Source organism: Polypterus senegalus, chromosome 1, assembly GCF_016835505.1.
Source record: "Polypterus senegalus isolate Bchr_013 chromosome 1, ASM1683550v1, whole genome shotgun sequence".
Lineage (NCBI taxonomy): Eukaryota > Metazoa > Chordata > Cladistia > Polypteriformes > Polypteridae > Polypterus > Polypterus senegalus.
The window spans coordinates 123,108,780-123,131,868 of NC_053154.1; the positions used below are offsets into that span (position 1 = coordinate 123,108,780).

The 23,089-nt window shown below is 38.0% G+C and overlaps 1 protein-coding gene across 5 annotated transcripts in view; it reads left to right on the forward strand.

Moving 5' to 3' along the window:
* plch1 (phospholipase C, eta 1) overlaps window positions 1-23,089 on the forward strand; it is a 362,819-nt gene that overhangs the window by 60,642 nt on the left and 279,088 nt on the right. For all 5 annotated transcript variants that reach the window (XM_039757367.1, XM_039757373.1, XM_039757329.1 and 2 more), the window contains exon 2: window positions 9,855-9,960. In XM_039757367.1, the coding sequence (XP_039613301.1) occupies window positions 9,882-9,960 (79 nt within the window). In that variant the 5' untranslated portion in view covers window positions 9,855-9,881. The remainder of the gene's footprint in view (window positions 1-9,854; window positions 9,961-23,089) is intronic.

Consider the following 23,089-nt stretch of genomic DNA (forward strand, 5'->3'; position numbering starts at 1 on the left):
AGTGTCCTGAGCTTGAATTCTTTCCCTAATCACTGTCTACTTGAAATTTGCATGTTCTTGTGTGTTCACATGGTTTGTTTCCCTGTGTGTTTTAATCTTCCTCCCTTACCCAATAAAGGTGCATGTTTGGTTGAATGCCATTTTAAAATTGACTCCATTTGTTTGTTAGTGTATACATGAGTAGCTTCCAGAGCGAACTGGCTACCCACCTGCAGTCTGAAAAGGCACCAGCCCCAGTGACTCTGAGGTGAAGTAAGCAGACTATGCTGTATTACTTTATATCAATACATTTCATTGTGATTCAGAATATTATTTATCCATGCAAATATTCTATCTTCCCATTGTAGTACTTGTTCGTTTTCTACAAAAACAAGATTGTCCTTGGTCTGTGCATTTTCTGAGCCAAGCTGATTGCAGACCGGACGTCTTTTAATCTAGCAGGTGGAGCATATCGTCATCATAAAGTACATGGCATAAAGTGAATCACCCAACAAGAAATGGGACAATTGAACATGCAGGCATCCTCTGCAGTGATTCAGGAGGTGCAGCAGCTTGTAGTATGACTGAGCTTTTGACAGGATTGCTAAGAGAAGGAAGACTGTCAGATAGTTTTTTTTTTTTAAGCTGGTGTCTTGTGTCATCCAGTACAGATATTTGAGTAGGAAGACACAGCCGAATTAACAAATGCTGGTCTGCATTTCTGCAGGCTTCTTTGAGGATGTGTAGTTATGATGCAGTCCAGAGACTGCTGTCTTCTTTGCCTTTCAGGATCAGGAGAAGATGTGTTGTCATTGCCATGGCTACAGCTAAACTGAAGCATACAGCTGTCTATGAGGAGCCAGGTTTAGCCTTACTTGAAGGTGGCAATTTATTCATACCTAGATCTTGTAGGCAGAGTATCAGAAATATTAAAACTAAATGTACGTCTTCTGATCATCCATCCTGTGCAGTGATCTTTATATAATAAACACAAGGAAGAAAGACAAAGTTCTCTTTGTGATTAGCGCTTAACTTATTATTGTGCCCCTAGTTTTATAATAATTTTCATATTATTTTAGTTGCCTTCCATATGATTTTGCACCTTGTAGCTTAGTGATCACATAAACATTGTGCAGCTTTGATGCTGCCTTTTTGGTGGCTTAGTGCAAATTGTATGTTCTTGAAGGCATCCACTGCTTATTTTTTCATAGTATTGGTTAATGTCAAACATTATTCTTAATGCCGACTCTCATTAGTATGAGCGAGTGTGCTCTATGATGGACTGGCTCCCTGTCAGTGTTATTCCTGTCTTGCATTCAGTGTTGTCAGGATATGTTCTGACTCCTCCTGACCCTGAGCTGGATTATATGATTGTGAAAAGGGATGGATGGATGCAGCATTAATATTACAAGGGGGGCATATTAGCTTAGTAGTTAGCACAGCCACCTGATGATTCTAGGAAGGTGGGCTCGAGTCCCCGCCAGGTGTATTTGAAGTGCGTGGGGCATTAACTGGCTGTGTGGGTATGGGAATGTGAGAGAGTGGGCCCTTCCAGGGTTGATTCCAGCCTTGTACTAACTGCTACCAGATAGGTTCTGCCTTATTTGAACATGACTTGGGTAAATGGGTTCAGTAAAAAAAATGGGTGGAGAAATATTCTACTGAAACACCGACAGATAGTTATTTTTGCTTAGTGTCTTGCAGAGTTTTCTTGTTTTAGTCATTTACACACACACACACACACACACACACACACACACACACACACACACACACACACACACACAGATAGATAATTGTGCTAAGAATTGTTGTGTTTCAGTGAATGTGTTCCGTTCAGGCCAGTGACATTTGAAGACCAGCATGTGTTATGACTTCAGTGTTTACTCAGTTGATCAGTGGCACATTTCTCTGGGAGAACCCTGACTCAGAGTTTTTCAAAGTCAGCAAAGCAATAAACTTGTAATTGAAATAATATAACTATATTATATATACATATATATATATATATATACACATACATATATATATATATATATATATATATATTGTGGCAGTAGGGGGCACTAGTGCTCCCTTGAACCCTCAGGTACAACTCCAGACACCGGATAAAAGTCCCAGACTTTTTATTTTCCTTTTCCACAGTGCACCAAGCACCTTCCACACTACTCATAAACAATAATCAAACACTAACCACTCCTCCTCGCCTAGACACTTTGCTCCTCTCCCACCCAGGACAGCTCAGCGTCTGGACTGTGGCATCGTCCCTTTATAGCCCCTGACCCGGAGATGTTCCTGTCCAATTAAGCCCATAGTTCTTTATTACTTCCGGGTCAGGGTAAACAGTCCTTTTCTTCAACCCGGGAACACGTCGTTCCTTCCGGTAACATGACCGTGACGTACTCCAGGGTTTTAGGGCACACAAGAGCCCATGAGCCCCCCTACAGCGAATCCCGGGGGTCCCCAAGGTATCCAGCAGGGCTGTGTAAAAACACTACATAGTCCATAAGGCACTGCTGGAACTCGGGGCACGATCCTGCTGTCGGGAGAGCTCCTCCTGGCGGCCTGGGGGTGAGGGCCGGAGCACGAAGCCGACAGTCCTCCACATATATATATATATATATATATATATATATATATATATATATATATATATATAATAAATTGTTTAATTTAACTGAATGAATGTGTATTGTTTATGAAGCCTATCTGGCTTTAGTTTGTCTGATAAAATTGTGTTTTGTTAAAATATGCAGTGTCCAAATAATGAAAATGAAATAAGAAGTTCCCTTAGTGATTGCTACTGAGAGTTAGAGGTCTGGGAAGATCTCATAATTCTTGTAAATCAATTGGTAAAAGGAGACCTACCTAAAAGTGAAAAGCTAGACATTAATCATAAACTATCACCCTTAAAGTGAATATGCCAAAGAAATCTGGGAAGAAAAGGAGAAGCATCAAAGCCAGTGTAATTATCTAATGCAGGAGGGGTATGAGACTCCAGATCCTGGAGGACCATAGTGGCTGCAGGTTTTCATTCCAGCTAGTTCCTTAAAAGTAACACATAATTTAACCTTCATTATAAAGGTTCACAATATGGAGATGCAAAGCAAGCCAACAGATAACCAGCTAACTTGGGGGTCTCAAATAGTGCTGGAGGCACTCGATTTAGTTATTAATGAAACCTGTTATTTAATTCCATAGTTTGGTGGTGTTTTCATTTCATTTCAAACCTGCCATTTCAAAATCTGATATTGACTTGTTTGCTGCATTTTGTGAGGGGTGTAATCTAATCTTGCATTTTGCCTTGCGAGTTGACATAGCGCTCTGTACCTGCACTTTGCAAGAACAGAGTAGCTTGTGCTATTGTATTGTATTTCTGAGGTGGCAGTGAACGATTGGCCCTCAAGCTCTGTGAAGAGGATTACTTGTGTTCTGTTTTGTGTGTTGTATTGACACCAATTATATGCCAAACCTACCTGGAAGGTGGTGTCTCTCTGAATTGCCTTTCCCAAGATTTCTTCCATTTATTCCTTAAAAGGATGTTTTATTTATTTAATTTTTTTTTTGTGGGATTTTCTTCTTGTCGTCTTAGACAGTCAAGGCTGGGGGGCTATTGAAAAGACAGGCCTGTTAAAGCCCATTGAGGCATTCCTTCTGTGATTTTAGGCTATACAAGAAATAAATTGTTATTGTTGATGTGCTTTTTTTTTCTTACATCAGAACCCAAATGTTTTGCAGAACACAACAAATCAATATTTCTATAGCATTTTTTTTGCTTTGCTTTTAAAATACTTTATTGAAACGGGTATTGCTTGAAAGACATACTGTAGGAGCAAAAGAGATCTGAGCTTGCCTGGTTGTTTGGTGGCTCACTTTGCATTGTTATCTATTAAAATGCAAGTCAGTTAAAATCAAGGCAGCATAGTAAGTTTGATTAACCTTAACAATTGGTTATTAATTAAGAAAGTGACTGGAGTGAAAACCTGTAGCCACTGCAGCCCTATGGGAATTGAGCCCTTGGTCCAAGGTGCCTTCCCCTCTGATTGCCAACACTGGTTCTTCTGAAGAGACATCTCTTTGGACAGGACTAGGTCAGTCCAAGATTAGGTTCTAATTAGGGAGTGGCTCATGGCAAACAAAGGAAATGGTGGAGGGGGAACTCCAGTGTGTGAATCTGTGGAATAGGCAAGAAAATTGTATGACATCAAGATATTTTAAAAAAATGCTTGTTCTCCTAGAACTGTTATTTCTCTACTCTCGACTGAAGATACAGAAAGTAAGTAAAGAGACAGAATGTTCAAGAGAGCGGATGGGGGAGTCATAAAATAGTAAACCCCCAGTTAAAAGGGTATAGTGGTGTGTGCTGTGTTATTGGGCGACAAGCTTGATCTATTCATTTATTTATTTACTAGGGGGCTTCACCCCCTGCTCACTTCACTTGCCAACCCCCCGGCATACACTACATGCCAGCCACTTTGCGTCTCTGCCGCTCGCGTATGTGGATTTCACTTTCATCAAACAACTAATCTTTTAATTCTCGTGGATAGGCCTCTTCATTGGGAGGAAACACTACTTTTCCCTGATGGCAACACGAATTAGACAATCTACAGGTTTCCGACTTAAAGTTTAAAGCCAAATAATATCTACATACTTCTGTCATATCACCTATGTCCATATATTTGATCTCTTTCTGCTGTTCCGTTATTTCACCGAGTTAACAATTTCTGTTTGTTAGTGCTAATGCAATCTTTACTATCAGTTTTTGAGACTTTTGAATTTTAGTACTTTCATAATCTCTAACCTGCTCTGCATTTATATTGCGCCAATGTTTTTGAATGTTTTTAAAACGTTATACTTTGCCTTCTACTCTTTGTTTTATTTCTGACCCTGCTTGGAGCTGAGAGTGTAGGAACTGTGTCTGACAATAGCATTCACATGAAAGAGAAGTGATTGGACCGTGGGCATGGTTGTAAATGTTTGAGAGCAGGACGGGACTTGTCAAAATCTCTTGGCAAAAAGTCTTGTCTCACGGGATCTGAAATTATCTCTCGTGGCAGCTGAAATTATCTCTGACAAAGTCTTGTCCTGGGATTTCCTTTTATAATAGAGAGATTTATTTATTTATTTTTGTGCACACTTTCTGACTTCTCTATCAAAATGCCACTTATTGCTATGCAATTATCAAATTTAGTTTTTCCACTCTGAGAAGACAAATGTAGTTGAATATCTCTCTATTATGAAAAAAAATCTCGGAAGTAGACGATATGTGATTTTCTCAGAGACACTTTAATGTCCCACGAGACAAGGCAGAGAGCCAAAAGGACAGCTGCTGCACAGGCTTTTAAATGATCGACATGCAGTGCGACAAGCAGAACACGCAGTTCGGCAGCAGCAAGACAGCAGCTGATCCGACCGCATCTCCTTAGCGTGTGTTCAGCACCCCCTTCACAATGTGAGTGGCAGAGACGCAAAGTGGCTGGTGCGCAGCGTGCCCTGGTGGTGGGTAATCGAAGTAAGCAGGGGACACAGCCCCCTAATAATAATTAAAGTAATATTGACAAATAATTGATTTTGTAGAAATAAAACTAGCCCATATGACAGTTGTTGATCATTAAATAAAAAAAAATACTTCTCTTTTCATGTTTCTGAATCCGATTATTCCATTAGAATACTCTGGGCTGCCAGAGCATACCTTGATGGTACTAAACCAGGAATCAACTGTGTACTGGACACAAACCAATTGTAGAGCACTCATTTATAAACACCAACAGTGGGGAAAAATCAGATTTACTGACAAATAAAAAAATATGCATTTTGGAAAAACTGCAGATAATCTACCTGCAAACAAGGAGAGCATGTATATTTCATGTTGACAAGCCCAAAAGTTAATCTGGGGTTCTGTACTCAAGTGCCAATATTCCTTTTAACTTTTTATTTAAATATTATATTTATAAAGTGCAAAAGTTAACAAATATGCATAAGAAAGCAAAAAGGAGATCTGGACATGTCAGTCAATGTGCAGAGTAGAAACAGGATCCTTTGCAGAAATGGTGCTATAAAGAATCAGACAACTCTGAGGGCTGACAGTGACTGAAAAGGTTTTTGCTTGTGCCTCCTACAGTCATTAATAACACCAAAGATCTTAAATTGTCAAAGAGCTGGAAAATGAACACTACTGTCAGATAGTGGACACATGATGTGATATTAATTACTGATCAGTCGAGGATGGAGAGGAGCATTAAAAACATTTAGGCTGTCAGGAGGAAAACAAAGTGATGTGAACCGTAACCCTCTTTTTGAGTGATCTTGTGCTAACTCAGGCATTTGATCTCATATTTAACAATGAGTTTCTATTGCTCCGCTTTTGAGCAGTGTCATTATTTTTAATCATTACATTTTCTTATCATTATTACATTTAATTAAATTGTGGGATTCATTATTTTTAATTAATAAAGGTAATTTATATGCAACATTATTCTTTTTAATTGAATTTTGCCACTCTTTTGTTATTTCTGTGTCCTCATGATTGGTTTTGTAAACTACAGCAGCTTGTGGCTTAGCAAGCAGCTGTATGCTTTCATAGGGCCTGTTCCATTAGAGCCATTTTAGGCTGGAGAATGAGGAATACCTTTTATTGTAAAGTTTCAGTTGTCCACAAGGTGTAATGTCTGATTCCTGTTAAAAATCTAATTTCCTCCGTTGGTCCATGAATATTCTACATGTCCGATGTCAGCAGCATTTCCGTATCTTCCTCCTGATTTATATTTAATCCTCATTTGTATGCACACCAGCTGTCCAGAATCTAGAGGGGCAAATAAACAAGATCAAGCCAAAGGGTGATTTTTATTGCTTACTGCATATCTGTGTGTAGATTCCTTTACTTTTAGCATGTGGCCACCAGGGGGGTGTTGCAGGCTCCCACATACCTGAAACAAAAAGGACAGACACAATTCCAAAGTAATATAAAGGTTTTAATCATTTAAATACCTTCACAGTAAAGGCTTCAAAAGGCACACCGCACACACAATACAAATCTTCAAGGCTCATTTCTTCTCCAGCTTCGTCTGCTTTCTCCCAATTCCGATTTGCCTGGATGAAAGTGGCTGCTCCTTTTATGTAAAATCCAGGAAAGTGTCTGGTGTCCTGATACTGTAGCTCGGGAGGACTTCCAGGTTCATCTGGAGCCTAGCGAAGTAGGGCTCGTAAATCTCCTCAGCGCCCCCTGGTGGCACCCACAAGACTCAATATGGCTGACCAAAAGGACTACAATTCCCAATTTGCCCTGTGAGTCTCCGTAATGGTACTGAAGTCCAGGAGGGCTGTCACCGGGGAGGTTGGGGGAGATGCTAGTGTGCCATCTCTCACAAACAACATGAGTTGAAATTATGAAAATCAATTGCTTGTTAGACAAACTGGTGAACTATAATTAGGAAAATTGCCTTTCGCAATTTTGTGCATTCTCCATTTGTCTGTGTGGGTCTTCCTTTCACATTACTTAAAATGTAAAGACTGGGTTAAGTATCAGGTCAAGATTCTGACTGTGAGTGTTGGTGATGTTGCTTGATTTCTCTGGCACCCTGACCAGGGTTCTTTTTTGCCTTGTTTCGAGTCTGTCAGAATACCTTGATACACAAGTGCACACTTCTGTGTTTTGCACCTACCTCTGAAGTTGTTGGTTCACAAATTAGAAATTAAAAGTTTAAAGTAATGGACTTACTCCCAGACATTTAGCCTGCTGCCTGCCATTAAACTGGGGAAGTAGCAGTGCTTCATTGGATAAACTAAGGGGCTTTTCCATGAACTACGTTGGAGTGAAAGAATTCCTCAGGTGAAGGAATACAAGTTTTTTGTACTATCAATTGAAAATGTCTGCCCCGGGTTGGTGGGTTTACTCTGTGTGGTAGGGTGAGGACCTTGTAGAAGTCTCCGGTCTGTTTTAAGTTGAAAGGAGACAGTTGAGATGACTTGGACAAATAGTGAGAATCACTTCCCTACTTTGGGTGCCTTCCATCAGGGTGCACTCATTGAGAGAAGACCTGGGGGTAGATCCAGGACTTGTTGGAGGGATCTAATCTCCTTGTTGGCCTTGTAACCTCTGGGCATAACCAGAAGATGTACATGGACACTAACGATGGTTTGTAAAGGAGACACTGTGTCCCTTACTAGGGAAAGTGAAGCATCACTTTAAATGAGGGTGCCCTGAAATGAACAGGCATCTTGGCTGGCAGTGATTCTTCTCCTGAACTTGGTGCTACTTACAATGGATTCAGTCCCTCACAACCTTGGGATAATAACAACAAAATACATAAATGGGTGTTTCATTATTTTTGCTTTGTTGTACTTTATTATTGGCCAACTTTATTTTTAAATAATATACAGTATTTGCTATTTGTTTAATGTTATTATAGAATGATTGCATTGAATTACTTACTTTTTTGCAGTGTCATTTTTATTTATGATTATATCTGAGCAGCAATATTGTATCACACTGTAGTGTTATTTTTATTTATGATTATATCTGAGCAGCAATATTGTATAATGCTGTATATGTTACTGCTATGTTCTTATTATTAATAAAGTTTTTTTTCAGTAAGCTTATTTATAAAATATAAATCATGTTAGATTTATGATTATTTGGCTTTTGTGCATTATTATTTTGTAACATTCTATGTCCATACATCCATTATCAAACCTGCTTTGTCCAAATACTGTAACTTTGGAAGCCCATATTCACTAATTCAATCATAAAGAACCAGATTAGAGTCACCTAATGCAAACATCCTTGTAATACACAGGACACAGTGAACACTCACATGGATTGAAGGAGAATGTGTAAATTCTATATAGGTTGTTCAATATGTTGATTTTGCAGGTTATTCCTAACATTGTCTTTTTTTTGGGTCAGTATAAACATTTTTGTTTTCATATCTTGTAAATGAGGAAAAATATAAAATTGCAAAAAGTTTTCAAATTTACTTTTTTCCTTGGTGTATGTTTAAGGATTATTTCACACTTTAAAAATAAAAAGAAAGTTTGACCACCTGACATGCTGTTTTTCAGTTTGTCAGTGCAGAATGAACATTCATCACCATGTTCCAAAACCTTATTTTAACTACGCACTTCTGTATTATTACTAAGTAATTATTATTAATGACCTTGGCTTGGAGTGCTATGCTCTCTAGAGATACAATATGTGCTCCTGGTGGGGTTCTCCACAGCACATTGGTCCAAGGGGAGCAGCTAGGCCATGATCATACAATAGTTTGACCCTTAAGAATCCTCTAAATAACTTGAAGTGACCCTCACCTAGAGTTGAGATACCTGAACCCATTTGTAAAATCAAGTCTGTGAGTGGAGTTTGCCTGCAAGCGGCTGAAGACTGGGTGACCATGTAGCCAGGTCAGACTCCACCAGAATAAGCTGTGAGCATCTAAACACAATGTGTGAATGTCAGGTGCTGTGACAGTCAGGTGACAAACAAGATTAGGACAAACCCAGGTAGACTTTACCTAGCAATGAAAATTGTCTCTTTGGTAGTTTTGTTGTAGTAGGTCATTTTGGGCAGAATTGTTTATCTGGCATTGTGTCATATTAATCTTCAAGGTCTAGTGTCAGCTCCTGTCAACTGTCAATTCATACATTTTCCAACTCACCTGTGCAGTTCAAGATGATATGGAGCTGGTGCCTATCCCAGCAATTGGTTACAAGGCAAGAATGGGGTGCCAGTGCCCGTTCCTGTATTCTCTGGCAGTTTCACAGGTGCCGGTTAACATGGTACACTATTAAAAGCACAATAAAACACGCAGAATGTAACAATGAGTTGACAGAAAGTGTTAATCCATGTTTAAGTAATTCTTGTCTAATATTATTTCTAGGTGAAAAACTCTGGACTGAAATGAAAAATGAGCTCTAGGGTTGCAGACAGAAAAAGATGTCTTCAATACTGCCGGCACTTCCTAACAGATAACAGCCTGTTTCACAGTAAGTGCTCCTAATTCTTCAAGTTAAAATTTTACCGTTCATTATTGCTACACTTGTCAGCTCAGTATTAAAATAAAAAGGATTAAGAATGTGACAAGTTGGCCAGTTGTTAAACCTAATAAAGGATACCCTAGGAATGCTAATGAAAAGATTCTCTTCATGATTCAATTATGGTTTAAAAGATGGGCACAGCTGGGTGGAAAGGAAGAAGAATATCTTGTTGGGTCCAAATGTTACCAGTGAAATTAAAAATCTGACACCATGTGTGCTACAGCAGATGGGATCACTTCTTAGATGCTGGTCATCTAAAGCTCCCTCTTGCATGCTTAGTAGTAGTAGTAGTAGTAGTAGTTTATTTATATAGCACCTGTCACAGACAAAAGGTCACAGAGAGCTGAGGGGCAAGTACAGTACAAATAGATATTCTGTGATTAATTTGTTCTTTTATTTGCATTAAATTGACCCCTTTATATGAATGGGCTTAAGCAAAACTAATAATTTGATTTTACTGTGCCCAAAGAATATATATATATATGTGTGTATGTGTATATATATATATATATATATATATATATATATATATATATATATATATATATATATATATATATATATATACTTCCATGGCTGTCCCCACTATGTAGGTGGCAAGTCAAGCCAGAATGAGCAGCAGTGCCATAAAAATAAAACATTAGAACGAAACCGAACGAGTGGCTATAAATGGCAGTAGATTAATACAGAGAGAGCCCTTTGTAGAATTTGACTTGGACATAAAATCACAGGCTTCATACTATTCCACGTTTTCCAGACTTTATTTTGAAGCGTGGAGCAAATGAGATTATTTAGCCATTAACTGAGTAGATTTATTGTGGCTGCTAGTCCTTTCACTGAATGTTTTACCTTTATGCTTTCTCATTACACTTTGCATGGGGTTTAGACAAAGTGCAAAAGGATTATCTGGTGAAGTGAATGGTTAAAAAGTCTCCTCTCAAGTTTACAGCAGTCAAACCGTGAGTGCTGTTTGGTGCATTTGGTGCAGTAAACCACATAGCCATTAGTAAGCTTAACATGCATCACAGGAAAACTAACTGAAGGAATTATTAAGGATAAGATTGAGAAGCACATTGCATGTACAGGAGTTATTCTGAACAGTCAGCATGGGTTCAGGACAGGGAGGTCATGTTTTACTAACATGCTGAAATTCTATGAGGTAACAACAAAAGGATACGATAAAAGTGGAGCATATGATATTATTTATCTTGGCTTTCAGAAAGCATTTAATAAGGTTCCACATGAAAGGTTGGGTATCAAATTAAAAGAAGTGGGAGTACAGGGTAATGTTTTTAGATGGGTACAGAATTGGCTCAGACACAGGAAGCAGAGGGTGATGGTGCAAGGAACCTCATCAAAACTGGCCGATATTAAGAGTTTTGTTCCTCAGTGGTCAGCGCTAGCACCACTGCCACTTTTAATATATATAAATAATTTAGATAGGAATATAAGTAACAATCTTGTTAAGTTTGCAGATGATAGCAAGATAGGTGGATTGGCAGATAATTTGGAATCTGTTATATCATTACAGAAGGACTTGGATAGCATACAGGCTTGGGCAGACTTGTGGCAGATGAAAATTAATGTCAAAGTGTGTAAAGCACTACACGTGGAAGTAAAATACACAATGGGCGGTCAGAAAATTGAGAGTACACCTTATGAGAAGGATTTATGAGTCCTAGTGGACTCTAAGCTATTGACTTCCAGAGAGTGTTCAGAAGCCATTAAGAAGGTTAACAGAATGTTAGGTTACAGTACAAGTCCAAGAAGGTTATGCTCAGGCTTTATAATGCACTAGTGAGGCCTCATCTAGAGTGCTGTGTGCAGTTTTGGTCTCCAGGCTACAAAAAAACATAGCAGCACTAGAAAAGGTCCAGAGAAGAGCGACTAGGCTGATTCCAGGGCTACAGGGGTTGAATTATGAGGAAAGATTAAAAAAGCTGAGCCTATACAGTTTAAGCAAAAGAGGATTAAGAGGAGACATGATCAAAGTGTTTAACATTATGAAGGGAATTAGTACAGTGGATCAAGCCTGTTATTTTAAAATGAGTTTGTCAAGAACACGGGGACACAGTTGGAAACTTGTTAAGGGTAAATTTTGCACAAACATTAGCAAGTTTTTCTTCACACAGAGAACCATAGACACTTGGAATAAGCTACCAAGTAGTGTGGTAGACAATAAGACTTTAGGAACTTTCAAAACTCGGCTTGATGTTTTTTTCAGAAGAACTAAGTGGATAGGACTGGTAAGTTTTGTTGGGCTGAATGGCCTGTTCTCATCTAGAGTGTTCTAATGTTCTAGACAGTAATCAAGGTTTAGCGACCTGAGAAATAAGAGGTGAAAAACACAGTACCTTAGGGTCACCTCATAAGGAAAATGACAATTGATAACGTAAAGAGTGGAGGTGGGGGTTAGGCTTCCAGATACTAGGTTATTTCTCAACCATACAAGAAATGGCATGTAGATGCAAAGAGATATTCAGATTCCCAAAGAAAATTATTTTTCCCTTCTGAGTCTTGTGAATGTGTCCCCTGTTAAGAGTGGCACATAGAATAAAAACTCATTAAGCCACTTGCTTCCTCCTTTACATCTTCAATGCAAACCATAATGCAAACAGTAGCAACATAAACTTTTCTCTCTGTGTGTTTACTTAAGCCAGTGTCATAGTACATGACTTTTAGTTGTTGGGTATGTTGGATTTGCCGGCAGCAGTTGCTGATCTCATTGCTGGACCATGCCAATTTAAGTGACTGAAAATCACTGACCCTGTCACACTTAGCCATCACGTGCTGACCTTCCTGCACCATCTTTTTGTGACAGCCTATAGTGTGCTGCCTGACGAAATAGATACTGCATTAAGGGTTAAGAATGCCGCCCTACCTTCACAGGAGCGCTCCACCGACTGACTCTGACTCACTGAGATACGTAAATGAAGACTAGGGAAGGTTGGATGCTGATCTGGTAAATAACCTAGATGTGACAATCCTTGATAGTAAACTTTATTATGAATGATATTTTGATAAAAAAATATATATTTTACTGACGGTATAGGAATGAAGTATAGTCCATATGGACTGAAAATATACAGTCATATGAAAAAGTTTGAGAACCCCTCTTACTTCTTTGGATTTTTGTTTATCATTGGCTGAGCTTTCAAAGTGCAACTTCCTTTCAATATATTACATGCTTTATGGAAACAGTAGTATTTCAGCAGTGACGTTAAGTTTAACAGAAAATATGCACTATGCATCATAACAAAATTAGACAGGTGCATAAATTTGGGCACCCCAACAGAGATATTACATCAATACTTTTGCAAATAGAACAGCCTCTGGATGCCTCCTATAGCCTTTGATGAGTGTCTGGATTCTGGATGGAGGTATCTTTGACCATTCTTCCATACAAAATCTCTCCAGTTCACTTAAATTTGATGGTTTCCAAGCATGGACAGCCTGCTTCAAATCATCTCATACTTTTTCGATGATATTCAAGTTAGGGGACTATGGCGGCCATTCCAGAACATTGTACTTCTCCCTCTGCATGCATGAATGCCTTTGTAGATTTCGAACTGTGTTTTGGGTCATTGTCTTGTTGGAATATCCAACCCCTGCGTAACTTCAGCTTTGTGACTGATGCTTGAACATTATCCTGAAGAATTTATTGATATCCGGTTGAATTCATCCAACCCTCGACTTTAACAAGGGTCCCAGTCCCTGAGCTAGTCACACAGCCCCACAGCATGATGGAACCTCTGCCAAATTTGACAGTAGGCAGCAGGTGTTTTTCTTGGAATGCGGTGTCTTTCTTCTGCCATGCAAAGCGCTTTTTGTTATGACCAAATAACTCATTTTTTGTCTCATCAGTCCAAAGCATTTTGATCCAAAATGAATCTGGCTTGTCTAAATGAGCATTTGGATAAAACAAGCGACTCTGTTTGTGGAGTGAGTGCACAAAGGGCTTCTTTCTCATCACTCTGCCATACAGATGTTCTTTGTGCAAATTGTGCTGAATTGTAGAATGATGTACAGATACACCATCTGCAGCAAGCTGTTCTTGCAGGTCTTTGGAGGTGATCTGTGAGTTGTCTGTAACCATTCTCATAATCCTGCGCTCCTGTATTTTTCTTGGCCTGCCAGACCTGGGTTTAACAGCAACTGTGCCTGTGGCCTACCATTTCCTGATTACATTCCTTACATTTGAAAGTGACAGTTTAAACCTCTGAGATAGCTATTTGTAGCCTTCCCCTAAACCATGAAATTGAACAATCTTTGTTTTCAGATCTTTTGAGAGTTGCTTTGAGGATCCCATGCTGTCACTCTTCAGAAGAGAGTCAAAGGGAAGCACAACTTGCAGTTGACCACCTTAAATACCTTTTCTCATGATTGGAGACACCTGTCTATAAAGTTCAAGGCTTTTTTAACTAATCCAACCAATCTGGTGTTGCAAGTAATCAGTATTGAACAGTTACATACATTCAAATCAACAAAATTACAAGGGGACCCAAATTTTTGCACTGCCAGTTTTTCACATTTGATTTAATTTAATACAACTAAATACCGCTTCACTAAAAGTCTTTGTTCGGAAAACACCCCAGTACTCAGATGTTCCTAGGAAATGAAAGACATACCACTGTTATCTTTTTTGTTGAAAGTAGAGTAAATTATTCATATGACTGTAATTTGCTTAATTTACAGTTTTCAAGAGATTTATCAAAGGAGACAGAAATTAGGGAATACTTTAAAACATGATTTGTATCTTTCCAAAATAATGATCAATATAATGAGAAAATAACATCACAATTTCCAAAAAATGTTTCAACAATTGTTGACTACTAGCCAGGGAAAGAGATCCAAATGAAACATTTTCATGTTCAAGATTAGTGATTACACTTTGAAATTTAGACAGAAACTAGAGATAAAGAAAGAATCTAATAGTGACTGTTACATATCCATGGTGCTGATGCCAAAGCCAGATGGTTCCATTTCCCTCTGAAAATATTCCAGGAAGATTAGTGAATTCACCAAGTCCAATGCTTGCCCCGTGCCATGGGTAGGAAAGCTAATAGAAAGGCTGGAAAATGTTCACATCATTAGCACCTTTAATCTTGCCAAGAGATTCTGGCATGTAGTATCGACAGCAGAGGCCTAAATGAAGACCGTCACCCTAGATGGTGCTTTTTCATTATGTAGTGGTTCTGCAGGTACTGGAATGATTCTCTGCATTTTTCTTCTTCCATCTGATGGTCATAGTGCCGAAACCTCATTACTGCTCCTACACACATGAATTTAGGTTCTGTTAGCACCAGGCCAGATGGATACCTTAATGAAATAAATATCTGGACTGTACGAGACCAGACATCTGTGGAACGTGACCTGCTGGGTATCAATAACATCCTAAAAGGTAATAATACTACATTGGCCTCTTCCTGTTAATAAAAAATACAGTAAAAAAGCAGGATATTATCAGTGTTTTATCAGATGTCATAGCAGACTATACACCCTTTAATGGGCTGCAACCACATGGTGAAGTAGACGTTTGCAACAACTCAGTCTCCATTCTAAGGGAGGAACCCTGCTCAGGATCAGTATTGACATTTCTACATTTTCTGTGGAACGTGGCTGTCTGATTTTAATACAAATGTATTGTTATGTACGGAAGGGAATATCCAATGAAGGCTCACTCAATTAGAGAAATTCATTGCATTAAAAGGACTGTTGTATGTGGTCCTCTAGTCTTCCATAACATTTTTGGAAACCATTAAAAACTCATAATTAGGACTACAAGTCAGAGTATTAGAGCTAAGAAACTGGAACATATCTCTGTCCATACACTTTCTGAACCGCTTATTTGTGTTGATGTAAAAGGCCTTTAAATTTACGTGGTTTCCTATACCCTTCACTTGTGCTTTGAACACTTGTATAGTACGGTATCTGGTTGCTGTGGGCTGAAATTCTTGAAAATACTTTAAATTGGATTATACTGTTAAACATAAGCTTCTCAACAATTAGAAAACTGCAATAAAAGGAGCTATCAGTTGTCCAAGCTAAGACAAGTTCTGACCAAGCCACTTTATTTGCAACATAGGAACCAAAAAATAAATAGGCAAACAAAAAAGCATTGAAATCTAATTTCTCAACAGATGACTCTGCTTCTTATTTTATAATTACTACAGTATATACATAAAATACTAAATTTCTAGGCTCCCCATGGGATGGTATGATCTCCTAGCATCATCAAGCACTAGGCAGGAAACAAAAAGCAGAACAGACTTATACAGTATATAAATAAAAAATATGCATCTTATGTATTTTGTCATACTTAAACTGCAACTTTCTTGTTTTGTGATTATGTTGGACTTTACTCCTTCATGGCTTTATGATTGATAGCACCTATCTGCAGAACGCTGAACCTTTATAATAATGTGAAGATTTACCAAGGTTGTACATTCATACACATTTTTTACCTTCTCTTTTATGATGAACTTGTCAGGAATCAAGCTAATGTTTTCATGTTGTATTCTTGTTCATTTCAATAAACAGCAGAGGGCAGTATTCTGCATCAAATCAGAATCTCGTTAGCATTTCAGATTATCTATGAGGCGTTAAAATCGCTTCCTCAGTCTAGACGTATTACTGATGCTTCTCTGAGATGTAATACAAGCCTTGACCAAAGGAATTAGTTTGAATATATAAAATGTTTTCCAGTATATTGTGTTATGCTAAGCCTTGTTTGTATGCTGAATAAATTGTAATAAGTGATAACATTATCCTTTACTGTGTAAAGGCTACAGGCTGAATTTTTCCCCCTAAATTAGGTGTTGCTTTAGTGACCAGGCACAAATGTAGGTTCTGTAATATCATCCTAAAAGTGATCACATGTCGGTCACATGGTTCAACACTGTTTGTAGCTTGAGTTCTTTTAATCAAAATGCAGTTTAATCATCTTCTAGTGTAGCAGCTTAAGAGGTTTCAGCTTCTTTTACCTTGAGTATTATTTGTAGGAAGCAGCCTCCTGAATGAGTCCTAATTTTGGATGGTTATCATTTCAGGGACATTTCTCAGTTCTGGATGCGGCCTCTACCCAATAGCCTCAGGTTCAAATATCCTGATGTGCATGTGGCTTCAATATTTTGAGCTGGTTGCAGTTTTAATCACTAAACAGATGTCCAACCAGGAGCTTTCATGCTGTAATACTGCTTGCTCCACTTCCTGGAAGTCCTCCATTAGCTGGAAAGTACTATCATTATTATAACATATTACTTTTTCTGACTGAACTTGTCTAAATGCTGGTATCGTATGTACTGCTTACTTTTAACGTTTGGACAGAAGGAATTATTGTTTGCAAGGGTGGAAGAAAGTTTTGGACACATTTGCATTTCACGGGTGCCAGAGGAAACCAAATAAGAAGTAAACTGCACAGGATAAAAAGTCTGTACCCTTTTACAACCACAGCTCTGGATGGGAAAGTCAGCAAGACATCAGTCAATGCTATGTTTCATTATGAGCGACCCTGCGCGGAGATGTTTTTTGTAACCAGCAAGATAAAGGATCAGAACTATTTTTAATAAAGCACAGACTGCACTGCAGTGTTGTATTTATGCTCTTTATTGATCTGTAGCTTGATCATTTTCCTCACTATGTGATCCTTTACTTCCCTTGCACATAATGTTTTTTTTTTTTATTTTGTTCCCCCCAACCACTTTTAAGAGTATTACAGGAGTGGGGGAGGATGGCATGCTGATTGTGCCGAGTTTGGACTACGATGTCTTCTTGGTTAAGCTTATTCATAATTATTTGGGCTTCCTTCCGCACATTTTATTTGGAGTGGCAGTTATCTTTCTGTAAAAAAAACCTCTAATGAGCTATTTTTGTCTGTAAGGAGTGTGAACTTGTCTTATTTCTCTCCCACACTGTTGAAGGTAATTAGGCAAACACCATTACTGAAAGAATACAATTGCTATTTAAAGTGCAATCTTACAAATGACTATTGACAGGAAGCTGCAAGGGAAGTCCCATCCCTGAATCAGATGTCAGTCAACTATATGGCACACTCACTATCACTTACATCTTAATAATGAACCTAAGATGCCCAACTTTGACATATGAGAGTAAACCAGAGTACCAGGAGAAAAGCCACCTGAATATGGGCAGAATGTGCAGACACTCCACAGAGAAGATCAAGAAGTCAAACCCATGCACTTTTTTAATATAGCACTCTTGATTGAGTGCTGGCTCAGAGCACTGGAACAAATTCAAAGTTGAAATGCAATTACAAACTTTACAAATTATGAAATGCATACACCATATCTGTGAAGGTGTGATGTAGCAGTGCTAGGTAATGTGACAATCATTGGTAAAAAATGCTTTATGAGAGCAAAAAATAAATTACCTAATGACCCAATTCTTATACTTTATATACACACGAAAGAATAACTAAAAGGAAAAAAAAATGTGTTTAATTTTTATTGCCAATACTTTAGTAAAGGTCTGAGCTCTCTAAACTGAAGCCTAGGCCTAATGCTCAAAAAGGGCTAAAGCCTACAAAGATCGCTTAAGGGAGATAAGAACAGTAAAACTAAGAACTAAGAAACAATTTGAATATTTTTTTTAATTTTTTCTTATTAAATTAAAAAAAAAAGTCCAAGGCAGTAAAATTGAGCAATAATTCAATAAGTCCAAACAAAGAAATAATAAACTTATGCAATAACAGGAGATCAAAAAGGGGGAGCTAAGCAACACAAGTAGGAAAAGCTCATATCTTAGTAACAGCATGATGAATTGCAGGCGTTTAGACAGACCACACCACAGGCCCGCGTCAGGAGACCTCACTGTCTTGAGCTCTAGATCCATACCACCTACAGTTCAGAAAAGGTCATCCATCTGAAGCCATGCATATTTTGGCCCAGCTAGTACCTGGACGGGAGTCCAACCAGGAAAGCTTGGGTTGCTGCTGGAAGTGGCATTGGTGAGGTCTGCAGGGGGGCTGTGTGGATCCCAATGCCCAAGTGCGGTGATGGGGACACTGCAGTGATATTTTCATAACGAGAACTCAAACTATAAATATTGTTTTTCATTTTGCAAGCACGAGAACTGAAATTAAGGCAAACAGAGAAATTAATACTAAATAAAAATAGTGATATGTGAACAAGCTAAAACGAGAACGAAAACTGAGTAAAAACGAAAACAACAGCAAAAGCATTTTCGTTCAATCCAGTTCAGTGGTACAGAGGGGTTGTTAGTAGGTCACCCTGAGCGTTCAGTTACGTTGCGCTGTTTACTATGCGGTGATCTTATGACTTGGGCTTACTGTAGTCATGTGGCGCAACTTCCTCAAAGGACCGTTGTTTGTTGAGCACATTTGCCTCGTTGGGTTGAAGCAGTAAGCACGTATGATAGACGATGGCGAGTTTTGCACAGATGTTTGCGGTTAGAAAGCGAGAAAGTAACATGTGCAAATATTTTAATTACAGTGCAGATGATGATAAAAGCAAATATAGCATTGCGAGAAGAAGAAAAAGAGTCTTGGAGTTTCAGTGCAGGACTGACTGGATCAGTACTTAGTGGAAGTCCAGCTGTTCTCTGGCACCAGGACTGCACTTCAGCACTGGCAGCAGAAATTGTCAACATATAGTCTGCTGGCGCCAGTGGCCGAGGACCTCATTTGTGCGCCTGCATTACAGGCTTTCATCAAGCAAATATTTTTGCTGTGTGGCTATCTATGCAAGAGACATCATTGCAACATGAACAGATCTTTCGAAATGCGTGCTTGCTTACAGCTTAACAGTAATCATAACAGTATTTGATCTTGCTGACTATACTCATTAGGCCACTTAATCTGTTTGATCATTGATAGTTTAACAGCATTGTGAACTGTGAGTGTATTTTGTTGACTGAAACATAACTTGCATTGAAATATGTGTAGGCCTGTGTTGTCTTGCAACTGAACAAAAAAATTGAAATTGCACTAATATTATGTTAAAAGGCCAGAACTAAATAAAATATAGCTAAAATTCGAAACACAGAACTAAATAAAAAAAATGGTTGACTCCACTGAAAACCAGAACAAAATAAAAATAAAAATTTATTTTATAAAATAAAATAAAAACTAAAACTACAATTAATATCAGAACTGAAATCTCACTGGGACACTGTGCAGTAAAAATGGTCCCATCCTTCTGATGAGACGTAAAACCCAGGTATTGACTCTCTGTGAACATAAAAGATCCTGGGACATCTTTCAAAAAGACTAGGGTCTTTCCGAATTGTCTTGTCTAAACTGGCCATTATGGTCTCATCCATTCTGAGCTCCTAATTATCCCCTGTTTCTTACTGGCTATCTGTCTCTCTCACCCCTTCTCTATCTGATAGCTAGTGTTTGGAGAGAGTACTGCCGCAATTGTGGCTGCTGTCTGTAACATCCAGGTGGATGCTATACATTTGTGGTGAGTGAAATGGCTCCTCACTGTGTATGTAAAGTGCTTAGAGTAGGTTAGAAAAGTGCTATGTAAATGTAATTAATAATAATTCATCTACTCTATATATAAAAAATCCCAAGCCTAAAAGTGCAACGATTTTATATGACTTTTTATGTCACGTTTTTTGTCATGCTTTAAATCGGTCTTATTTTAAAACCTACTTATATATGTTTGGTATCATTCTTTTCAGAATTTACTGAACTTTAATGTGATGTTGTTAGATTTTCAGATTGTTATTCTGTTTTTAAATTATAATCTATAAAATATCAAGAACTCTCTTACCGCGAGGTGAGACTTTGTACTACCAGCAGCAATCCAGCAGCTGATTGAGCAAAGAGGAGGTAAAAAAAAAAAACCTATTTGTTTCCCATTGTATCGCCAGTTAAGAGGAGGTTTTGGAGGAGCGACCACGTCTCTTTGGGGTGCGTTCAGCCCCCCTCTTCTCAAAGCGAGCTGCAGAGACATGAATTGGCTGTTGCATAGTGTTGGCGAGCGAAGCAAGCAAAGGGCAAACCCCCTAGTCAACATATAAACAACAAAACATGTAAAACACTAAATTAATATAAACCAAAGACAAAAGATAAACTACTAAATGAAAAATAAGCCAAAAATACAAAATAAAAAATTGATACAACAGAAGACCGAAAACAAAAACTGTAACATATAGTGACTAGAGTAAGTTCTTCAAAGGTTATTATAATAAGCATTTTGTGCTGTAGTGACTTCAATTAGAGGAGACAGATCTCAAATCCCAGCTCAGGTCGTCTCTTTAGAGTTTATTCATTCTCCCCGGGTCTGCAACTGTTTTTCTTTGGGTTCTTGAGTTTACTTCGGACATCTCAAACATTTGTGTCTTGGGTTGATTAGCAACACTCAGTTGGCTTCGTGTTTGGCTGAGTGTGCCCTGTGATCTACTGACTCCTCCAGGATTGGTTCCCATCTATGTCTCCAACTCAATGAACTTGTTCAGACCAACTGATTGATTGCTGGATAAATTTTTAAACCTATGAACAGAATACCGATGCAACATGCTAGCTAATATAACATTACTCCTCAAGCAAGACTATTTAACACTTACTGACCAAACTCCTTCCATTTTTTCCTGCATTATTAACACTTCCAGACTCGCTTTACCCTTCACTGCTGCAAGTGATTATATTATGGTAAATGCTGTTTCATCTCTGCAATGGGGTTTTAAATGCACAATTAAGTGGTCTCAATTAATTCAAATGAAACTGACAATTATTCTTCACAGTTAAATATTATGTTCTTTTCTAATTCAAGCATGAAGTCAATTGCTTTTTAAAATTGAATAATATAAATTAAGTGTACAAATGAACCATTATTTTTGCATAAAGTACCTGCTTTCTTGAGTGTCATCTAAAAATACATTTCTAATAACTTCATTTCCCAACAGTCAAGAGACGGTCTATAGAGGAGTAACACGCCAAACTAAAAGAATCCTACTAGAAATGTACTCAACGAGTCTGAATGGTGCATTTAACTAAAAACAGCAGAATCATGTGAACATTAAGTTAAATTGTGTTTATTGTCAACTTTGAAGATGATTCGTTTAACTGTACTGATCGAAGGAGCTTTTTCAAGAAAAAATATGTAAAAAATAAAAACAATCACAGAACCAATGCAATCCTGTTCTGTGTACACAGCACTTTAACATATAGCCTGTAAATAAATAGAGGTTTAAAGTTGTGTACTCATTTAGTATTTCTTCTGTTACATATTTTTAGTTTCCTTGAATGTGAAAATTCTAAATTTTATCCACGTTCCATTATTTTTCTTGTGTGGCATTTTGGTTAAGGCTTTGGAATGTGGACTTCAGACCCTAAAGTTATGGGTTCAAGGAGGACACTTTGTGACCAGGAGCTCATCACTTCACCTGCCTGTGTTTCAATTGAACAGTAAAAAGAAATGTAACCAAACATTTGTCTCAAATGCAGTTAAATTGCCTTGGATAAAGGTGTCAGCCAAGTTCTAATGATAGTAATTTTCAATGACAGTTGCTATTTCTTTACCTATATATTTACTGTAAGCTTAGTCTTACTGTTCATAAAAGTCTGTACTTGATACACATCAACTCCTACTTAACATTTTTTTTTGCTGTTGAAATACTGAAACATTCTCTCTTGGTCATATTTTGCATTTTCTGAACTATTTCTCTCTGGTATTAGTTTTAGCCATTGCTCAAATGCGCTCAAATGCCCTTTTCCTAACAGTGGAGTAATTGTCAGGATTCCTCCAAGTCAGCAGTAGATTCTTCAGGTGCTATGAAATGGTTTCTTTTTTCAGTTAAGGGCTTCGTTATTTTCAGAGTTTATTTCTGCTATTATTTTTTATTGAGTTTTGTTGTTTCCAGACTTGTAAAGATATTTTGAGTGTTCCCATGACACCATTTTGTTTTCTTATTAATGACACCATTTGTGTGTATTTTTATTGTAATGGTTACTGTGGTGTTGCTTTGAGTGACATTCGGGGTCAGGCTGCGCTTGTCATTATGGATCAAGGGTACAAAAGTCAGCTCCTTACACTTGCTGGTATCTGAAATTGAATAACAAACTATCCTTGTTGTTGTGCACTTTTTGCCT